Source organism: Oncorhynchus tshawytscha, linkage group LG24 (assembly GCF_018296145.1).
Source record: "Oncorhynchus tshawytscha isolate Ot180627B linkage group LG24, Otsh_v2.0, whole genome shotgun sequence".
NCBI lineage: Eukaryota > Metazoa > Chordata > Actinopteri > Salmoniformes > Salmonidae > Oncorhynchus > Oncorhynchus tshawytscha.
In genome coordinates, this window is record NC_056452.1 from 14,780,650 (window position 1) to 14,801,796 (window position 21,147).

Here is a 21,147-nt window from a genome sequence, read left to right on the forward strand (position 1 = left end):
AGAATTGGTTTTGGGGGTGACCAGAGAGATATACCTGCTGGAGCGCGTGCTACAGGTGGGTGATGCTATGGTGACCAGCGAGCTGAGATAAGGGGGGACTTTACCTAGCAGGGTCTTGTAGATGACATGGAGCCAGTGGGTTTGGCGACGAGTATGAAGCGAGGGCCAGCCAACGAGAGCGTACAGGTCACAATGGTGGGTAGTATATGGGGCTTTGGTGACAAAACGGATTGCACTGTGATAGACTGCATCCATTGGAGGCTATTTTGTAAATGACATTGCCGAAGTCGAGGATTGGTAGGATGGTCAGTTTTACAAGGGTATGTTTGGCAACATGAGTGAAGGATGCTTTGTTGCGAAATAGGAAGCCAATTCTAGATTTAACTTTGGATTGGAGATGTTTGATGTGGGTCTGGAAGGAGAGTTTACAGTCTAACTAGACACCTAGGTATTTGTAGTTGTCCACGTATTCTAAGTCAGAGCCGTCCAGAGTAGTGATGTTGGACAGGTGGGCAGGTGTAGGCAGCGATCGGTTGAAGAGCATGCATTTAGTTTTACCTGTATTTAAGAGCAATTGGAGGCCACGGAAGGAGAGTTGTATGGCATTGAAGCTTGCCTGGAGGGTTGTTAACACAGAGTCCAAAGAAGGGCCAGAAGTATACAGAATGGTGTCGTCTGCGTAGAGGTGGATCAGAGACTCACCAGCTTCAAGAGCGACATCATTGATGTATACAGAGAAGAGAGTCTGTCCAAGAATTGAACCCTGTGGCACCCCCATAGAGACTGCCAGAGATCCGGACAGCAGACCCTCCGATTTGACACACTGAACTCTATCAGAGAAGTAGTTGGTGAACCAGGCGAGGCAATCATTTGAGAAACCAAGGCTGTCGAGTCTGCCGAAGAGGATGTGGTGATTGACAGAGTCGAAAGCCTTGGCCAGATCAATGAATACGGCTGCACAGTAATGTTTCTTAGGTTAAGATATCGTTTAGGACCTTGAGCCTATGCTAATAAGGCTTTTGGGTATCATTGGGCTCGTTGGAGTAGATCACATTTGTCAAGTCGTTGACCACAGCCTTTCAACATGTATTGCATTATGGGGATAAAAATTGTCCTGCTTGCACCTACATGTCAACTACATGAACTTTAGAACAACCATTTGATCAAAGTTCATAAAGTTTCGACTGTAGTCGATTTAAAATGTCTGCAGTTGCTCCTCACCAGCGGCAACTTGCAGCCATCACCTGCATTGTGGGGGGCACTATTTGTCTACCGATCATTCAAGTTTTTTTTGTTTGACCCACGTTAACCTAACGTAGTATGCGTAAAATAAACTACATACTGGTTTTGACAAGGGGAGAAAAATAACAAACGTAATGAACAGTGGCAACACTGCCATGTTGCACTGAGCCTTGCTGTTGGAAAACCATTCGTCTGCAGTCTGTTGTTTCAGCCTTGCCACTCAAAGAAGCCCAATCGCTATGTTCCCTACTCATTTCTGGAGCGTTGATGTTTGTAGTAGCTATGACCAGGGATGGGAAACATTTAAAAAAATACAAATACGAAACACCATAAAGATCAATGTATCAAAATAAACTATAAAGTACTTTTTGAAAATACTTAACATTTGTATTTTCTTTTTATTAAAATACATGTATTTTTAAATACAAAAAAATATGCGGCAAGTAGCCAGCCTGAACAGGCAAAATATTATCAGTAATGGTTACAGGCACGTTTTACTTGCTGACTGTGATATGTTGTTTATCTACTTTAGTTGTGCAAGTTACTCTGCAGAAGAGTGCCTGCTAAATAACCAAAATGTAAATGTAATGTGAAAATTAAAATACCAAAATGAACTGCAAAGCACACTGGGTATTATTATTGGCCTTGTTTGGGGGGGGGGGCAGAGATTATTAGAATAACACTCAGCATGCTTTGTAATTGTTCATTTTTACATTTGCATTTACATTTTAGTCATTTAGCAGACACTCTCATCCAGAGCGACTTACAGTTATGCGAATTCATATTAAGATAGCTAAGTGAGACAACAGCACATCACAATCGTATCAAGTACATTTTCCCTCAACAAATTATTTATCAAAAAGTTTACATCTACATTTATATGAATTAATTTAGCAGACGCTCTTATCACACCATAGTGCTATCAGACTTATGATACCAATGCAGGGTGAAAGGGGGGCCACAACATTTGAACCGCTATAAATAAAAATGCTATTGAAAAGTATTTTATATTTTCAAAAATGTAATTGCAGTATTTTGAAAATGCAAAACAATAAATACATTGGAGTGTAGTTCAGCCCAGTGTAATTCAAATGACAAAATAATGCTTCTATCAAATACATGTAACAGAAATACTGCCCATCTCTGGCTATGACAAGGGTTGTAGTGCCACCTAGAGTAAAGTTTGCTTGAAATTGTGTTTGTGTTCTTGTTATGGTTTCCTCCTTCTTTCTTTTCTGCAGATTCAAATATCTGCACAATAATGGGACAAGTGTGCTGACAATAAGAATGAAGCAACTTTGTTATAATTCACATGTATCTGCTAAGGGGGCCAGACATTTTTGCAATATCTTACCAACGTCAAATAAACAAAGTGTTTCTTTCCTTGTCTCTGTTGTCCTTGATAGGTGATGGGCTGCTGATTGTAGCTGCCAGGCAAGAAGAACTGAATCCATAGATGTCTATCTGAGCAACTAACCATCTATGGAATTCAGTTCTCATGGCCAAACGCTCATTTGCAGCATCAGATAGACTTGTTGGTTTCTACAATTACATTGTATTAGTAGACCAGAAAGTAGCACACTAGAAAGGCCAGAAACAAATGTTTTCAGAATTAATAGTTGTTTTATTTGGTAGACATCTTAATATGAAATGAAATAGCACTGTTATTGACATTTAAAACCATACATACCTCTAATCTTTGATAGCACATCTAGGTGCTTATTCCCTGTGAGAGCCCATTGAAAGTACAGTGCTAGGGCTGGTTCACAACCCTCCAAAGTCCCCAGCTGAAATGACAGTGAAATGTCCAGTAACTGGAAAAAGAGTGGCCACGGTATTTCACAATATATTTGCAGAGAAAACAAACTCACATGAGAATGAATGAGTCAGGGTTATCTCTAGGCCACTCTCGTGTGCGATCAGACAGTTTGTGTGAGTCACATGAGGCCCAGGGTGGGCATTTGAGTGCGTGGACCCTTCATGGAATAAGACATGACAACACATACTTTAGGTAAGCTATAGCCTGTCACAATATGTATGTAGAGGACAAGTGTAATGTGAATTATTGATCTTTGTCTTGTTGAGTCTGATTTAAGTCACAACTGTTTAATCTCTCTCTCTCTCTCTCTCTCTCTCTCTCTCTCAAGAAGTACAAGTATGGGGATAAATCACAATAAATTATCAAAACAATCCACTTTATTAAGATTTTATTTCACCGAATAAAATAAGATAGAGATCAGTCACAAGCAACTGTTAGGGAGACTAGTAAAACAATCTTGAGCAGAATTACCATAATAATACAATAGAGAGAATCGCTAACTTACCCTTTACATTTCAGTTACACTGGTCCCTGGTCCCTGTTGACATTAGCACTGTTACCATGTTGTACAATAGATCCCTGTTGAAAGAAAAAAGCCTACTTTCATCCAAAGAAAACTATGTTCTGTCTTCAGTTTGACTTCGATTATTGCAAGGCTTTCTGATACATACTAGCATTAGTGTATGACGAACTCTACATACCCTCTGTGACATATCTGTTTCTGTGTCTGTCTTTCTTCAAGTTGAGCCAAGCAATCACTTCCAAGTATGAAGGGAAGGGGTGGGAGGGTGCCTCTGAATCAATACAAATATACAAAGCAGTTCTGAGACTAGAGAAACAGCTGACTGGCTGCCCGGCCCTTGGTTCCCATAAAAATACAAAGGGAACTGCTTGGAGGAGGAACTAGGAATTCCCCCAGTTGAGATTCAACTGTAACATAGTCCAGAGAGACGAGAACTGAAGATGGACTATGGACTGGAGGAAGAAAAACTTGTGATAAAATTAGATGTTTTCAGATTATGTCACCCTGTAACCTTTGTGGTGTTAAAAAAATTTTTTTTTAAGGAATGGGGCAGTCCCACTCCTTAAGCATTTTTTGTGTGTTTTATTGGGTAGGATAGAGATAGCGAGGTAGAGAGGAAAGGAAGGGGGAGAGCCGTGCTTGCAGCTGTACACAGTACATGTGAATCTAGAGGCAGCAGCATAGACTGCTAAGACCACCCCAGGGCCCAGGCCATCATTGGGCTCTTTTTGTTAGAGGTGTAATATTGTATTGGTGTAGGCTATACAATGCTACTGTATGTCTTAGTATGAGGTGAATCCTTGAAAAAGGAGCTATTTGGGCTTTTGTGTCTCTTTATTTAGGTCTTGTGGGACATTTGTTTAATTCGTAAATACCTATCTATTTTAATTGTATAGCCTCCAAAAAACAGTAATTGTCTCTGGAATCTTATGTATCAAGCTTCTCAGAGTAGGAGAGCTGATTTAGGATCAGTTTTTCCATTTGATCAGAATGAATAAAATTTCATGGATGGGGGAGCTGATCCTAAACTAGCACTCCTAATCTGAGATGCCTTATACATACAGTACCAGTCAAAGGTTTGGACACACCTACTCATTCAAAGGTTTTTCTTTATTTGTACTATTTTCTACATTGTAAAATAGTAGTGAAGACATCAAAACTATGAAATAACACATTTGGAATCATGTAATAGCCAAAATAGTGTTAAACAAATCCAAATATATTTTATATTTGAGATTCTTCAAAGTAGCCACCCTTTGCCTTGATGACAGCTTTGCACACTATTGGCATTCTCTCAACCAGCTTCACCTGGAATGCTATTTCAACAGTCTTGAAGGAGTTCCCACATATGCTGAGCACTTGTTGGCTGCTCTTCTTTCACTCTGCGGTCCAACTCATCCCAAACCATCTCAATTGGGTTGAGGTTGAGTGATTGTGGAGGCCAGGTCATCTGATGCAGCACTCCATCACTCTCCTTCTTGGTCAAATAGCCCTTACACAGTCTAGAGGTGTGTTGGGTCATTGTCCTGTTGAAAAACAAATGATAGTCCCACTAAGCACAAACCAGATGGGATGGCATATCACTGCAGAATGCTGTGGTAGCCATGCTGGTTAAGTGTGCCTTGAATTCTAAATACATCACTGACAGTGTCACCAGCAAAGCACCCCACGCCATCACACCTCCTCCTCCATGCTTCACAGTGAGAACCACATTTAACCAGTGCTGTACTGCACCTCTGTAGCTCTGCATTGTGTGTGGTTGATTGAGACTATAGACGTGGACTTCGGAGATCAGGTTGTTTTAATGAATCAGAATTCACTCTCTTCATCCAAAAGAAAGGACAAAACATTTGTAGAGCACAAATATGTTCTGCGAATCGTTGTCTCTTTAGTGCATCAAAATGATTTGCCAGAATACAAAAATGAGTACAGCCTCTCCTTATTATGCATCAACACATACCATATATTTGACATAGATAAAACCACATACCTGCATCCAAAAGAAAAGACAAAACATTTGTAGAGCACAAATATGTTCTGCGAATCATCGCCTTTTTCTACAACAGACGCACAATACAAGGGACTGGAATCATTCGAGGAGCTAGCCATCGTTCACACATACAATAGTTAGCTAGTAACAACATGTTGAATTCAGAATGTTAATATCATCCTAAAAAGTACAATTGCATTTTAACAATACCATCCACTTATGAGTAACCTCTAAATATACAACATTATTCATGAACAAAACACTGTGTGTATGACTTTGTGCTTAGCGGAAACAAGCTTTTCTGAAGATGACAGAAAAAGCGTGCCTACCTCTCTCAGTGCATCAAAATGATTTGAGCACGAGCACGCAGGGCAAAACGTAAGTACACACCCCTATTCCCAGGATGCAGGCATGCATAATACCAAATCAACATGCCATATTCATGTATGAACCTGGTGAAATTCACAAAGTACTTTAACAAATGTTACAGTCACATGCGGAGATCATCCGTTCACCAACTCTGTGTCTCACGATGACCCGGCGGGTGGAACCAAAAATCTCTAATTTGTACTCATCAGACCAAATGACAGATTTCCACCCGTCTAATGTCCATTGCTCGTGTTTATTGGCCCAAGTAAGTCTCGTCTTGTTATTGGTATCCTTTAGTAGTGGTTTCTTTGCAGCAATTCAACCACGAAGGCATGATTCACGCTGTCTCCTCTGAACAGTTGATGTTGAGATGTGTCTGTTACTTGAACTCTGAAGCATTTATTTGGGCTGCATTAGAGGCTGGTAACGAACTTATCCTCTGCTGCAGAGGTAACTCTGGGTATTTTCCTGTGGCGGTCCTCATGAGAGCCAGTTTCATCATAGCGCTTGATTGTTTTTGCGACTGCACTTGAAGAAACGTTCAGAGTTCTTGAAATGTTCTGTATTGACTGACCTTCATGTCTTAAAGTAATGATGGTCTGTCATTTGTTTTTGTTTATTTACACTGTTCTTGCCATAATATGGACTTGGTCTTTTACCAAATAGGGCTATCTTCTGTATACCACCCCTACCCTGTCACAACACAAGTGATTGGCTCAAACGCATTAAGAAGGAAAGAAATTATACAAATGTCATTTTAACAAGACACCGGTTAATTGAAACGCATGAAGCTGGTTGAGAGAATGCTAAGCATGTGCAAAGCTGTCATCAAGGCAAAGGGAGGTACTTTGAAGAATCTCAAATATAAAATATATTAGGATTTTTTAAACACTTTTTTTGGTTACTACATGAGACCATATGTGTTATTTAATAGTTTTGATGTCTTCACTATTATTCTACAATGTAGAAAATAGTAAAAATAAAGAAAAACCCTTGAATGAGTAGGTGTGTCCAAACTTTTGACTGGTACTGTACGAGCATCACCAGTTCGATTCAGCTACAAACGGAAGTTACTTTTTCGTAGCACTAGCAGGTTAGGAGAACCTGCTCTCCTAACTTACTACGAAAACCACTTCCGGTCATAGCTGTATCGAAGTGGCGTGAAAAGAGTGTCCCTGAAACATACGGTCCCTATCACTTAAACTCCCATTGTCCCCCAACAGGTGGCGCTCAGTCGATATGGGTGCATCTTTATCATCATGAAGAAATTCATGAAATCACGTAAAAACATATGAGCGCCAGATGCAGTTTCAAGTATAACCTGTGTAAAATAATTTAACCTGTCAGAAATCAATCACACACACACACATTTCTATGAGGGATAATAACATTTATTATATCGATTTAAATATATTTTAATCGTAGGCGGCTAGTATAATTATATATGCTGTAGGCTTTCGACATCAGGCATACACATTAAGTAACACTATTAACCCATTAAAATAACACGTTAACCTATGTGTGGTGACACATTTGACCAATGAGTTGCATGTTATCATGTCAGGAGTAGCAATGACATAAGCATAGAGAGAATTGTTTACACTGGCAAGAAGGGATTACAATTCTGTTTTGAAACCATTTGCGCATGTTTTGAGAGAGAGAGAGAGAGAGAGAGAGCGCGCGGGCGAGCGAGCGACACCGGTGTACGTCTAGAATACACATGTGCAAAAATACGCTGGTTTTGACAGAGCAGAGGCTGGCATCTGCGCACCACTTCACCACGGAGGGACTCAAATAATTATTCTTCAGAAGATAATTATCTAGTTTCGTAGCAGATTTTCAAGGTAAGATTAACAACATTATAACTACAGTAGGCTTACTGTACTGTACGCTACTCTACCGTAGCCTACTGCTCTATTTTGTATTTCGTTCCGTTTACCTATTCAGCCTTGAATGTGGTGTAAGAGGTGTGGGACAAATTGCAGGCAGGTGAAGGTGAATGAGAATGCGCTCTGCTAGGTGTTCTTTAATAAAATGCTACAGTGTTCGTCAAACAGGTTACATTGTGGAAATGTGTATTGCATCGGGAGTGTACTCGGCTATGTACATTTTTTTAGACAAGAGCACATCGAACGGTTATATCAATATCTGTAAATGTGTAATAACATGGAACAACACTTGCACGCGTGGCAGAATCGTCAGAAGTTATGTTGGAATGTGTACATTGGGGCATCGGAATGCAAATTAAGCATAGCTATGGTTTTGTCTGATCTTGGAAATAATACAAAATATTTAGTCTACAAAATTGCTACGATATTGAGAACCAGCCTGGTCTCATAGACTAGACGTAACATAACGCATGTAAATCCGGGACATTCAAATTAGTACGATTTGTTACGTTTGGTATGGTTACACAAGACAGAAGGTTAAAGCCCAAATAATTTTTTTTATGAGCGTGAATGAGAGTGTACACACTGGAATTATAATGCATGGTAGAGAATGAGAGAAAAAAGACGGACTCCGAGTGTCAACTTCAAATTAGAAAGCATGCAAACAACAAACACTGAGCCTTTATATTCATGCATAATGGACAAAATACTGAAAGACACTGTAGTTTTGAGTTCCACAAAGTGGGTGTGGAAGAGGTGAGAAAATGGTTGCTATCTATAAATAAGGACAAACCACCTGGTACCGACAACCTGGATGGTAAACTGCTGAGGTTGGTAGCGGAATACATTGACTCCTATATGCCACACCTTAGCCTAGAAGACGGAGTGTGCCTTCAGGCCTGGAGGGAGACAAAGGTCATTCCCCGCTTCCCAAGAATAGCAGCTCATCCTTTAATGGTTCAAACAGCCGACCAATCAGCCTGTTACAAGTGCTTAGCAAACTTTTGGAAAAGATTGTGTTTGATCAAATACAAAGCTATTTTACAGGAAACAAATTAACAACAGACTGTCAGCATGCTTTTATAGGGAAGGGCACTCAACATGCTCGGCACTGACACAAATGACTGATTGGCTGAAATAAATTGTTTGTGAGAAGATTGTGGGAGCGGTTTTGTTAGACTTCAGTGCAGCTTTGGATGTAATTGATCATAACCTATTGCTGAAAAAAACATAGCTGTTATGGATTTGCATTCTCTGCCTTATTATGGATTGAGAGTTGCATATCTAGTAGAACACAGAGGATTTTCAATAATTGAATCATGTGGCTATTGAGCAAGTTCAGGAGACTGAACTGCTGGGTGTAACCCTACATAGCAAGCTGTCATGGTAAAAACATATAGACTCAATGGTTGCTAAAATGGGAAGAGGTCTGTCCATGATAGGACCAGTCGACCAGACAGGTCCTACAGGCCCTAGTTTCGTCGCACCTGGACTACTGCCCAGCTGTGTGGTCATATGTGCGGCAAAGAAGGACATAGGTAAATTGCAGTTGGTCCACAACAAAGAGGCACGTACAGTATCGCACTTAGATGTACACGGAGGGAAAGTATCAGTAGCATGCATGTCAGTCTCTCCTGGCTCAAAGTTAAGGAGAGTTTGACTGCATCACTATTGGTCTTTGTGCGAGGTATTGATGTGTCGAAGGCACCGAACTGTCTGTTCAAGCAGGTGACACACAGTTCGGACACTCATCGGTACAAAACAAGACATGCAACCAGAGGTCTCTTCCCCAGGTCCAGAACAGAGTCTGGGAAACGCTCTGTATTAAATAGAGCCATGACTACATGGAACTCTCTGCCTCCCCAGTAACTCAAGCTAGCAATAAAGCAGTTTCTTTTAAACAGATAAAAGAACACCTTACCTCACAAAGGGGACTGTGAAGAGACACAGGCATTTTATACATCTTGTATTGTAATTTCCACTGTACTATGTATTAGACCAATATATTGTGTATATGTACTGATATGTAGGCTATGTGTGACGGTTTAAATGTATGTTTTTCAGTCCTTGACTAATAATGTACTGTACTATGTATTATGTTATGTTTCATGTGGACCGCAAGACGAGTAGCTGATGCTTTTGCAGCTGCTAATGGGGATCCTAATAAATACCAATACCAAGTTACGCAAAGTAATGCTGGTAAAGTGAGCGGATAAATTGCTAGAAAATAGACTGTGCGTTACGTCTGGAATGGTGACATGTATAGTTAATAAGTGTGAAACTCGAGGAACTCCGTTCAAGAGAAAATACTGTTATGTAGAAAGAATGAGACTAGCTAAATTCTTTATAAAATGCTAGGGTGTATTAGCTACAACTTGACTCACCTTCATGAGCTAACATAACAGGCGGCAGGTATGTTGGCTCCCGTTATGATATATAAGGTGAGTCAAAAGTAACACACAACAAAAAAAGGGCTTCATAGCGAACATAACAAATACAACTGTTTATTATGGATTCTCATAACAATTAGGTTGGAATACGCTACGCAATGTACGTGAATTTACGCTCTTTTCTCTCGCACGCATATTATGAAGCTGTTGACGGCGTCTTTTCGGTTTCAGTTTAAGGCTGAAGCGAAAGTAGGGTTGTTGGTCAGGGTGAACGTCTATCAACCCTTGTTGCGTGTTCGAATCTTATCACGAACAACTTTAGCATTTTTGAAGTACTTATTACTTTTTAGCTACTTTGCAACTACTTAGCATGTTAGCTAACCCTTCCCTAACCCGAATCTTTTAGCTAACCCTTTCCCTAACTCCTAACACATTAACCTAACTTCTAAACCTTAACCCCAAACCCTAACCTAGCTAACGTTAGCCAGCTAGCTAACGTTAGCGTTAGCCACCTAAAAACCTAGCTAACATGAGCCACAAAAAAAATGGAATTTGTAATATATCATATGTTTTGAAAATTCATAAAATATTGTACGTTTTGCAAATTCGTAACATATCAGACGAAATGGATGATGGACATATCATACAAAAGCTTTAAATGACATCAACATCATGGGCATCCAGTGCCATCCTGTATCACCAACCAATTAAAAGTGTTCAAATGAAAGTGCGTAGCTACTTGTCCATCGCTCAGAAGGAAATTACATTGCGTCATGGCTATCCACTAGCCTTTTAATGCCCTTATCTGGATTGGCTTTAGTTTTAAAAATACACTTTTTATGCAGTTTGGTATTTTACAAAGCATTGTTAATATGCCTCTAATTACTACGTTGTGGTAATGTTGTTAGAATGTTGTGCCAATGTATTTGTTGTTGGGTGCAATTGGCTGCAATGTGTCAGATAAGGCTAAATAAATTGGCACAACATAGTAATACAGGCATATTAACAATGATGTCATATGTTAAATTGTCATCCGGTTCAAAGGATGTGCTTGATACCCAAATAAGATTGACATAGACATCTCAATCATTCTGTATACAGTTCTTTAGACTTATCCAGAATAGAATGACAGATTATTTGAGACACAATCCCCATTTCATGCTACTTTGCCTTGGTACATTTGATGTTTGCTGTCTCCGAGTGGATATGGTCTCTGCTTAGAACAGGGTGATTTCATTCATCCATCCTCATTCATTTGATTAATCTCTTCAGTTACGGTTATTTATTTCATACTTGCCAAACAAGTATCCGACAGCAGCAAAGGCAGAGCTCTTTTCCCCCTTCTATGTGGGACAGAAAAAGTAAGTCTTAACCCAATCACTTGGTTTCCTGGTTACTAAAATTCAAATAGTTTGCCTAATTCCCATTTATGTTTCAAAACAAGCAGTCATTGTGTAGAGAATCATTGTACCATCTAAACCTCTATGAAATATATTGACCATAACCAAAAATATTGTATTTTACCGAAAGTACAAAACCGAAAGTAAAAGCAAAAACAAAACTTAACATTGGGAAGTATAGAAATAGTGCACATAGATCCGATTTACCGCTTCTTAGACTTGCTTTCAATGAGAATTTTGGTAAAATTTTCTTCTCATAGCTACAGTACCAGTCAAAAGTTTAGACACACCTACTTATTCAAGGGTTTTTCTTTATTTTTTACTATATTCTACATTGTAGAATAATAGTGAAGACATCAAAACTATGAAATAACACATTGAGATGGTTTGGGATGAGTTGGACCGCAGAGTGAAGGAAGAGCAGCCAACAAGTGCTCAGCATATGTGGGAACTCCTTCAAGACTGTTGGAAAAGCATTCCAGGTGAAGCTGGTTGAGAGAATGCCAAGAGTGTGCAAAGCTGTCATCAAGGCAAAGGGTGGCTACTTTGAAGAATTACTACATTATTCCATATGTGTTATTTCATAGTTTTGATGTCTTCATTATTATTCTACAATGTAGAAAAAAGTACAAATAAAGAAAAACACTTGAATGACTAGGTGTGTCCAAACATTTGATTGGTTGTTTATATTAAAGCGAGGAAGAGAAGAAACAATTGGAGCGTATCTGTAGAAATGTCAGACTGGATAATATTTAGCATATTTTGCATTTTGTCTTGCCTGACAGATGGCCATATCCAGAGAGACTATAACTCCATTTTATATCTTTGCCCATTCTGTAGGCCATCAATCAATATAACTGTGCTTTCTGAACAGGAAGGCAACTGAGGTCAGTTTGTCAGAACTGTTTAAAAACGCTCAGGGGAAGTAGCCTCCAGCAGTAGTGCTGAAGAAGTTACACTCAACCCAGTACTTCTTCTGTCCCAGATAAAACCCTTAGAAATAGTTTAATTCTATGTCAACAATACATGTAATATATTTGAGCTCCAATTAGATGTATAAAAAAAATAAAAAAATATTTTGGCCAGATTTTAAATGTTTTTCAAAGCGTTTCAGGGGAAATCTTGCTCGTGCTGTTTTGTTCGACCCTTTCGTTCATGAGTGTGTTATGATCCAGGCGTGATACTGCTCAGGCAGATGTCTTTACCTTTCCATGTGCAGTTTCCATGTTGTCATCATGGTGACAACAGATAGGCCGTCATCGCCTGGCCACCTTCCACAAGCGACACCATCCACACAATAGTGGCAGATGGGTGAGACCCTGGTGTGTTTACACAGTAGGCTGTGTGCGTGTGTAGTAGTGTTTCTCAACTCTGATCCTCAGATACCCCCAAGGTTGCTCGTTTGTGTTCCAGCCTAGCACCAGGACACCTCATTCAACTCCTCAACTAATCACCAAGCCCGTTTGAATAAGTTATACCTTGGAGGTAGCCTACCTACACAAGGACTGGAGTTGAGAAACAGACAGACATACAACAGACTCAACCTTCCAGAAAGAGTTGCCTCCCTCTCTCTTTTCTCTCTCCGTGTGGGATCCTATAGAGAGGTTAGAGTGGCCCTTGCTGCTACTACAGAGTTCATTAGCCACATCATGTCTTCTACTGTGAAAACATTGTCAGAGAGGCAGCCGGGGAGATCAAGGCTATGGGAATTCTCCTGTGTCACCGTGCGGCGGAGAGGAGAACAGGATTCATGGCAGAGGCCTTTGATCAGCGACAGAGCGCGTGAGTGCAGGAGACCAAGCGAAGACTGTGCTGATGGCATCGGGCCTAATCACTAGATTAGTCATCAGATAGCCTAGCCCGCCTAGCCTAGCCCCTTGACGCACACTGCTAATTAGGAAGTGGAGAAGTGGAGCCATGTGCCAGAATATGAGAGAAAACAACAATACTTCTTCATCATTGACTTTTTAAATTGGTGTTTTATGTAACACGTCTTGTACTAATTATTCCTATGCTAATGTGGGGTGACGCAGTGTGATTATGCACAAATTCAACCAGGCCCAGGAAATCAACACGCGCACACACACACACACACACACACACACACACACACACACACACACACACACACACACACACACACACAAACACACACACACACACACACACACACACACACACACACACACACACACACACACACACACACACACACACACACACTCTCATCTAAACAATGGCATCTATAGTTGCAAGTTGCGCTATATCCTTATGGATCTCTATGAGGGATAACATCTGTTTTTGTCCTGTGTAGAGTGAGCCTTTCTACAGACAGAGAATGACCTAGAAGCCACCACTGCTGAGCCCAGCAGAGCAGGATATCATTCTTGTGTGTGTAAGCAACAAGGTGTGTGACAGCAAACAGGGCTCCAGCTGCACCCGGGTCAATCTGTCAAACATGGAGGGCCACGTCACACTGCTGCCCCCCCTGCTGCTGCTCCTCTGTAGCCTGTCAGGGGTGTGGGGGTTCCCCTTCGGCCCCGTCCTTGACATGGACGTCACCCCCAGGACCACAGTGTTCTCCCAAGGTAAGATCAGACCAAGGCTCCAGCTCTGCTGTACACTCTTAGAAAAAGGGTTCCAAAAGGGTTCTTTGGCTGTCCCCATAAGAAAAACTTATTTGGCCCCAGTTAGAACAAATTTTTGTTCCGGGAAAAACACTTTGGGGTTCAATGTTGAACCCTCTGTGGAAAGGGTTCTATATGGAACCTAAAAGGGTTCTACCTGGAACCAAAATGGTTCTACCAGGAACCAAATAGGGTTCTTCAAAGTGTTATCATGGGGACAGCCGAATAACCCTTTAAGGTTCTAGATAGCATTTTTTTCCTAAGAGTCTATACTAGTTTGAGCCAGAAGGTTGTCCTGTCAACATGACTGCACCTGACCTAGAGAAACCTCTGGGACCTAGCTATAGGCCTAGGGGTTTTTCCTGGTCAGATCACTGAGAAAACTCCTGGCTCTACTTATAGGACATCTACTGTGTACTAGTATCATAGTGTCCTGATTCAATACAACTGACTTTTAGCAAGTGACACAGTTTTGACATTTTCCCTGAAGACAGCCAGCCCCTACTTCCAGGGAGTTATTAATCGTCTCTCTCAAGTCAAGTCCTAGTTCACTTAGTTCACCATGCAGCTCTAATGAAACACTAGAGAATAGAAGAGGACCCCTTTACGGTGGAACCCTGACCAGTGCTTGTGTAGAAAATGAAATAGTATTTTACAAAGGGGTTAGGGTACATCATTTACACACATCAGCATCTCTTTCCCTCCCATATCAGCTAAGCCTCTCTTTGTCTATCCACTGCAGCATATCTATCACCCAGAAAGCTACTGTAGCAAAGGGATTACCCAGCCCTGGCAGGTTCTTCAGATGACTATACTGTACCTGGCTACTCTCTCCTCTCCACTCCTCTCTACTCCTGTCTCGAGAGGAGGAATATTATTAACAGAGGAGGGGAGTAAAGAGAGCCTGGTGTATCGCCTTCCTGGACAGTGGTGCCGTCACAAAACCAGTCTATTACAGTGGAAAGAGATGGTTAGAGATAAGATAGACAGGACTTTTAGGCGGGGGATAAAGGTGACATAAACCACCCAAAAGTATTAGTTGAATATTTCTTCCCTCTACCCAATCAGGGAAATGGATTCCAGATGATTTGATGGGTGCCCTATGGAAATCATTTTGTTGTTGTTCAGAAAGCCTCTATTGCTAAGTCGGTCTAACACAGTGAATCTTATTTTTCTCCTTGTCCTTGTAGAAGGAAACCCGTGACCTACATTCAGACTCCCATGGGCTGTGTGTGTGTGTGTGTGTGTGTGTGTGTGCACGTGTGTGCATGTGCGTGTGTGTGTGCATGCATGTATGATCTCTACCCACATCTAAAATCTGCACTTGCATGCACCCCCAGTCACTTTCACTTAGGAGAAACATGCCCCAGTGCAGAATGAAGAGTGGAGAGAGTAGCACCTCGTAGAGAAAAATGGCCGCCGGGCAAATGACTATAATGTGTATGAAAAGGAGGGCTATTCTATGTGGGTGGTGCTAGTGGTGGTACTGTATGACCACCGTTTTGGTAGTCTGAGATCTCAGCTATATTTACCTCTGGTGGGTGGGGTGAGAGGGCGATCATTAATTTGCTCTGTGTTTTACAGTTGGTCTGTAGGAGTAGGTGTACGTTGACTCACAATAAAACTCACTTAAGAACTGGCATATCTGACATACTGAAATTCAAAAAATGTGTATGCATGCATGTTTGTGTGTGTGTGTGTCTCTCTCTATGGTTAGATGAATGCCTGTCTCTGGTCTGAACTCAAGGGAGGAACCTAGGGGATTGTCTCCCACTCTCTGCTGGTGCCAACCAGACCTGAAGTAATGGAAGCATGCATGCAATATTGATGCATGTGTAAGATCTGTCTACTGTTGCTATGAGGAGAGAGTGCAGCGGAGGTCTTGATAGTAGTGGATTTCTGTGTATTATTTAGTCATTGGTTTAGAATATTATAGTTTCTTCAGTTAAAAGGGGGGTTTTATGTAGACTAGCATACCACTCCCAAGGCATGTAGCTATGTTCAGGGCTTGCGATAGTAAGGTTCATAATTGGCAATAGTGATCTGTAATTCACATTTCAAATCAAATTGTATTGGTCACATACACATATTTAGCAGATGTTATTGCGGGTGTCGTGAAATGCTTGTATCTATTTAGTCAAGGCAGTTGTTGTGTCTAGGTGAACAGAAAAAAGGACTCACTAAAATACTAATGAGTTTTTAATTTATTTTTTTATTTTATTTCACCTTTATTTAACCAGGTAGGCTAGTTGAGAACAAGTTGTCATTTGCAACTGCGACCTGGCCAAGATAAAGCATAGCAGTGTGAACAGATAACAACACAGAGTTACACATGGAGTAAACAATTAACAAGTCAATAACACAGTAGAAAAAAAAGGGGAGTCTATATACATTGTGTGCAAAAGGCATGAGGAGGTAGGCGAATAATTACAATTTTGCAGATTAATAACACTGGAGTGATAAATGATCAGATGGTCATGTACAGGTAGAGATATTGGTGTGCAAAAGAGCAGAAAAGTAAATAAATAAAAACAGTATGGGGATGAGGTAGGTAAAAATGGGTGGGCTAGAGTCTATCTCTCTGCTTTTCGTTCTTCTTGTTGGATGCAGCATCTCACAATTTGTTCTCACCAGTCAGTGTTTGCAGAAAACGGCTTCTTTTAATGTGACACTCGGGTGACAATGGAGAAGAATTGGACATCTTAGCCCTGGTGAGTTATCCAGTGATGCTCTGATCGATCTCTTTCTCTGGTGTTCCCTGAGCTTGGTGGTTGACAGGATCTTAGCAGAGACAGACTCTGCCTAGATACCTGAAATGGCACCAAGATGTATGCACCTAACTGTAGGTGTTTTTGATACCATCATAAGAGATATATCTCTGCTTCTTGTTATCGCTGTGCGTGCACTGCTTTCATTGCAATATTGTCTTTCAGAACACTCATGGTAACAAAAATATATAGGGGAAAACCCCAGTCAGGCTGATGGAGATAAATAGAAAGGGTTACATTATGACAGGCAACCATGGGAGTTGCATAAGGCCAAACCCACAGTACTGCCAAACATCACAAGAATGATGGTAAATATGACAGACCACTCGTGATAGAGAGAACACACGTGTTTATGTTGACAGTGTGTGGGCTGGTCTATCCCATGATTTAAGGAAATGAAGCCACTAGTGGTGAGGCAGCTATGTCGATCCTTGGTCGAAATAATCGATTTTCCGATATGCTCAGACATTTTAGAGGTTTATGAAAATAGGGAACAGGAAGTATTGCATTCTTGATCATTTATTTTTGTCAAACTTCCTTTTAAAAGTCAGTACTTTATAGTCTTGCTTCTCGAGATGTACATTTGGGTGAAATTTATTCCAATCAGAAATCTATGATAGTTATGACTAGAAGACTAGAACTCCTACGGTTTGCCTTGTCAGGTATTGGTGGACTAATACCTGACAAGGCAATATAATAACATTGATCAATTTAGCAACAGCTGACAGTTCTCACCAGTGTCAACAGTGGTTAAGTCATGTGTTGTCCCCCCAGCCCATGTACCCATGTGTGTGTGTGTGTCATGTGCCTGTCTTAGTTAGTCAGAGAGGATCAGGCGTGCGCAATGAGTCACAAGGGCAATCACACACAGTACAGCTCTATACTCCCTCAATCCACACAGACACACTAGATTTACTGTGCTTTTGGACCGACCCTAAGGATAGGACAACACACACACACACACACACACACACACACACACACACACACACACACACACACACACACACACACACACACACACACACACACACATCCTTTGTTCTTCTATCCATGAAAACACCTGTAGGGACATAATCTCTTCACATACATGAACAGACATGAACATACATGTACCCTCAGACCTCTTCTGATGCCGGGAGAACCGTCCTTCCTTTTGCTCTGTGAGACAGGTGAAATGGCATAGGTGTGTGTGTGTTCAGTTTACACACAGGGTGCATTCCACGTGCGGCACTAGGGACAGGGGTGAGAGGTCACAGCGACAGCCTCCCTCAGATCGCTGCACGACAATGGTAGATAGAAGAAACCGCCCCGTCGGCTCAGACTCAGCTGGCACTCTCCGTCGCTTGTTGACTCTCCTCATCGATTTGTTAACCAAGGTGCAGCTTGTGCTGTGGGTTTAGAACAGGAACTGTAAGCCAGTATATGTCTCTCTCTTTTTCTCTCTCTCTCTCTCTCTCTTGGTCTCTGTCTATCCTGTACTCACTCACTCTTTCTCTCTCTCTCTCTCTCTCTCTCTCTCTCTCTCTCTCTCTCTCTCTCTCTCTCTCTCTCTCTCTCTCTCTCTCTCAGTTGACTGTTGTTGACTGCCTGTGTGTAAGTCAGTTTCTAGTTGATGTAAAAAAGTATATATGAAATCAGCAGGACTGGATCTGTGCCCAATAGATTCTTGGTTTTTCCATAGTTGGGAGGAAGCAGGGGCCGTCCTAATACTTATGTCTATATAATCTTATTCTTCTGTGTCGAGAAAAATGTACCTTCTATGACTATGATATGTGGTTGTCTCACCTAGCTATCTTAAGATGAATGCACTTACTGTAAGAACTGAACAAAATAATGCAATCATCATAATCGTTTTATTGCGTTCTTGTAGGATTCAACTTTATTTTCAAGTAGATTCACCCAATAGAAGTTCTTCATTTTAACATGAAGAGGGTAACTTATGTGTAACATAACTACTTATGTGTTTGTTTGGCCTTAGAACGTTGCCTTCGGAGCAGCTCATAGGTCAGGCTTCTGACAGACATCAAGGACACTTCGTCCCCGACTGCCTTGGGCGGCGGCCATTTTGCGTCATCCTCATCGTCATCATGGTCGGACTATTTTTAAAATGAAGAATCCAAGGCTATTCTTGTGCACACACTTGGATTAGTCAAATGAAAAATGAGATTTGTTTTTACATTGCCACAGGTTGTCATTGTGTTAGCATAACTGCGCAAAATAAAATAATCTGGGACAAAACATAATGTCCTTGTCGGGTTTTGAGAAAGGGAGAGTGACAGAAAGGGTGAGTGTGTCTCTGTGTGTGCGCGTCTTTGTGTGTATGCGCGCGGATTTTCTTGTCTGTGTGTGTTGTTCTGTTTGTGTGTGCCCTGCTGTGTCGTGACTCCCCCCTTTCTTCATAACCTCGAGTGTGGCCTGACCTTTGAGTTGGTCAGTGGAGAAGAGATTCTCATGGCTCACTCATGTTTCTGCCTGTCTCTCGGACTGTCCGTCTCTCTGACTGCCTGTCTGACTATCTCTCTGCCTGCCTGCCTGCCTGCCTGCATGCTAGTCATGGGTGCTACTCATAGTATCACCATTGTATCCCTGAGTGACTGTTTGTGTGGGGAGGAGGTTTTCAAACAGGTTTGCCAGCATAACGAAGTGACTTTACCAGTGACAAGTGACAACATGTAGTATTTGTTGTAGTAACCTGCAATCCCATTTTTTTTGTCATTTAAGCCATTGCCTTCTGCGAGGGTGGTTGAATTATGCGAATTGTGCACCTGTCCAACGAGATGTATTGAAGGACATTCACTACTTTTTTTGTCAGAAACTAGAGTAATGCATTTGATGACATTTATTAACCCTGTCAGAAGAACCCAATAAATCTGACTGGCACGATTGTGTGTATTATAAGTCTTGGCACAGTGTGTTCTTTCAACCATTATAGAAGACCAAAAAGAGTCAAAGCAAGATTTAAATGAACCACATGGGCTATAAAAATAAAGAGTCGCACATTCTATAAATCAAATCAAATTTGATTAATCGCATACATATATTTTGCTCATGTTATCACAGTTGTAGCGACATGCTAATGTTTCTAGCTCCAACAGTGCAGTAATACCTTACAATACACACAGATCAAAACAAAGAAATGAAGAAATATCAGAACGAGCAATGTCGAAGTTCGGAATATAAATATATAAATACAGTGCCTTTGGAAATTATTCAGACGCATTGACTTTTGTCACATTTTGCTACGTTACGTCCTTATTCTAAAATGGATGAAAAAACATCAGCAATCTACACACAATACCCCAAAACAGGTTTTTAGAAATGTTTGCAAATATATAACTTTTTTAACAGAAATAACTTATTTACATTAGTATTCAGAACCTTTGCTATGAGTCTCGAAATTGAGCTCAGGTGCATTTTGTTTCCATTGATCACCCTTGAGATGTTTCTACAACTTGATTGGAGTCCACCTGTGGTAAATTCAATTGATTGGACATGATTTGGAAAGGCACACACCTGTCTATATAAGGTTCCAAAGTTGACAGTGCATGTCAGAGCAAAAAACAAGCCATGAGGTCAAAGGAATTTTCTGTAGAGCTCTGAGACAGGATTGTGTCGAGGCACAGATCTGAGGAAGTGTACCAAAACATTTCTGCAGAAAGAAGGGCCTTTGTCAGGGAGGTCACCAAGAACCCCATGATCACTCTGACAGAGCTCTAGAGTTCCTCTGTGGAGATGGGAGAACCTTCCAACCATCTCTGCAGCACTCCACCAATCAGGCCTTTATGGTAGAGTGGCCAGACGGAAGCCCCTCCTCAGTAAAAGGCACATGACAGCCCACTTGGAGTTTGCCAAAAGGCACCTAAAGGACTCTCAGACATTGAGAAACAAGATTCTCTGGTCTGATGAAATCAAGATTGTACTATTTGGCCTGAATGCCAAGCGTCACTTCTGGGGGAAACCTGGCGCCATCCCTATGGTGAAGCATGGTGATGGAAGCATCATGCTGTGGGGATGTTTTCCAGCAGCAGAGACTGGGAGACTAGTCAAGATCGAGGGAAAGATGAACGGAGCAAAGTACAGAGAGATCCTTGATGAAAACCTGCTCCAGAGTGCTCAGGACCTCCGCC

The 21,147-nt window shown here is 41.2% G+C and overlaps 1 protein-coding gene and 1 long non-coding RNA gene across 3 annotated transcripts in view; one reads left to right on the forward strand and one right to left on the reverse strand.

Annotated features, from left to right (window-relative positions):
- Nucleotides 1-2,869: 2,869 nt before the first annotated feature.
- On the reverse strand, nt 2,870-3,898 carry LOC112223635. The gene is made up of 4 exons (XR_002949354.2): nt 3,763-3,898; nt 3,567-3,640; nt 3,114-3,218; nt 2,870-3,029 (listed from the first exon to the last, which is right to left on the reverse strand). It is a non-coding gene; the product is annotated as an uncharacterized LOC112223635 (long non-coding RNA).
- Nucleotides 3,899-7,600: 3,702 nt separating this feature from the next.
- LOC112223634 (semaphorin-4G-like) overlaps nt 7,601-21,147 on the forward strand; it is a 35,500-nt gene continuing 21,953 nt past the window's right edge. Inside the window, exons 1-2 of one of the 2 annotated variants that reach the window (XM_042305356.1) lie at nt 7,601-7,787; nt 13,937-14,210. In XM_042305356.1, the coding sequence (XP_042161290.1) occupies nt 14,081-14,210 (130 nt within the window). In that variant the 5' untranslated portion in view covers nt 7,601-7,787; nt 13,937-14,080. The remainder of the gene's footprint in view (nt 7,788-13,936; nt 14,211-21,147) is intronic. The other variant, XM_042305355.1, reaches the window with a different exon arrangement.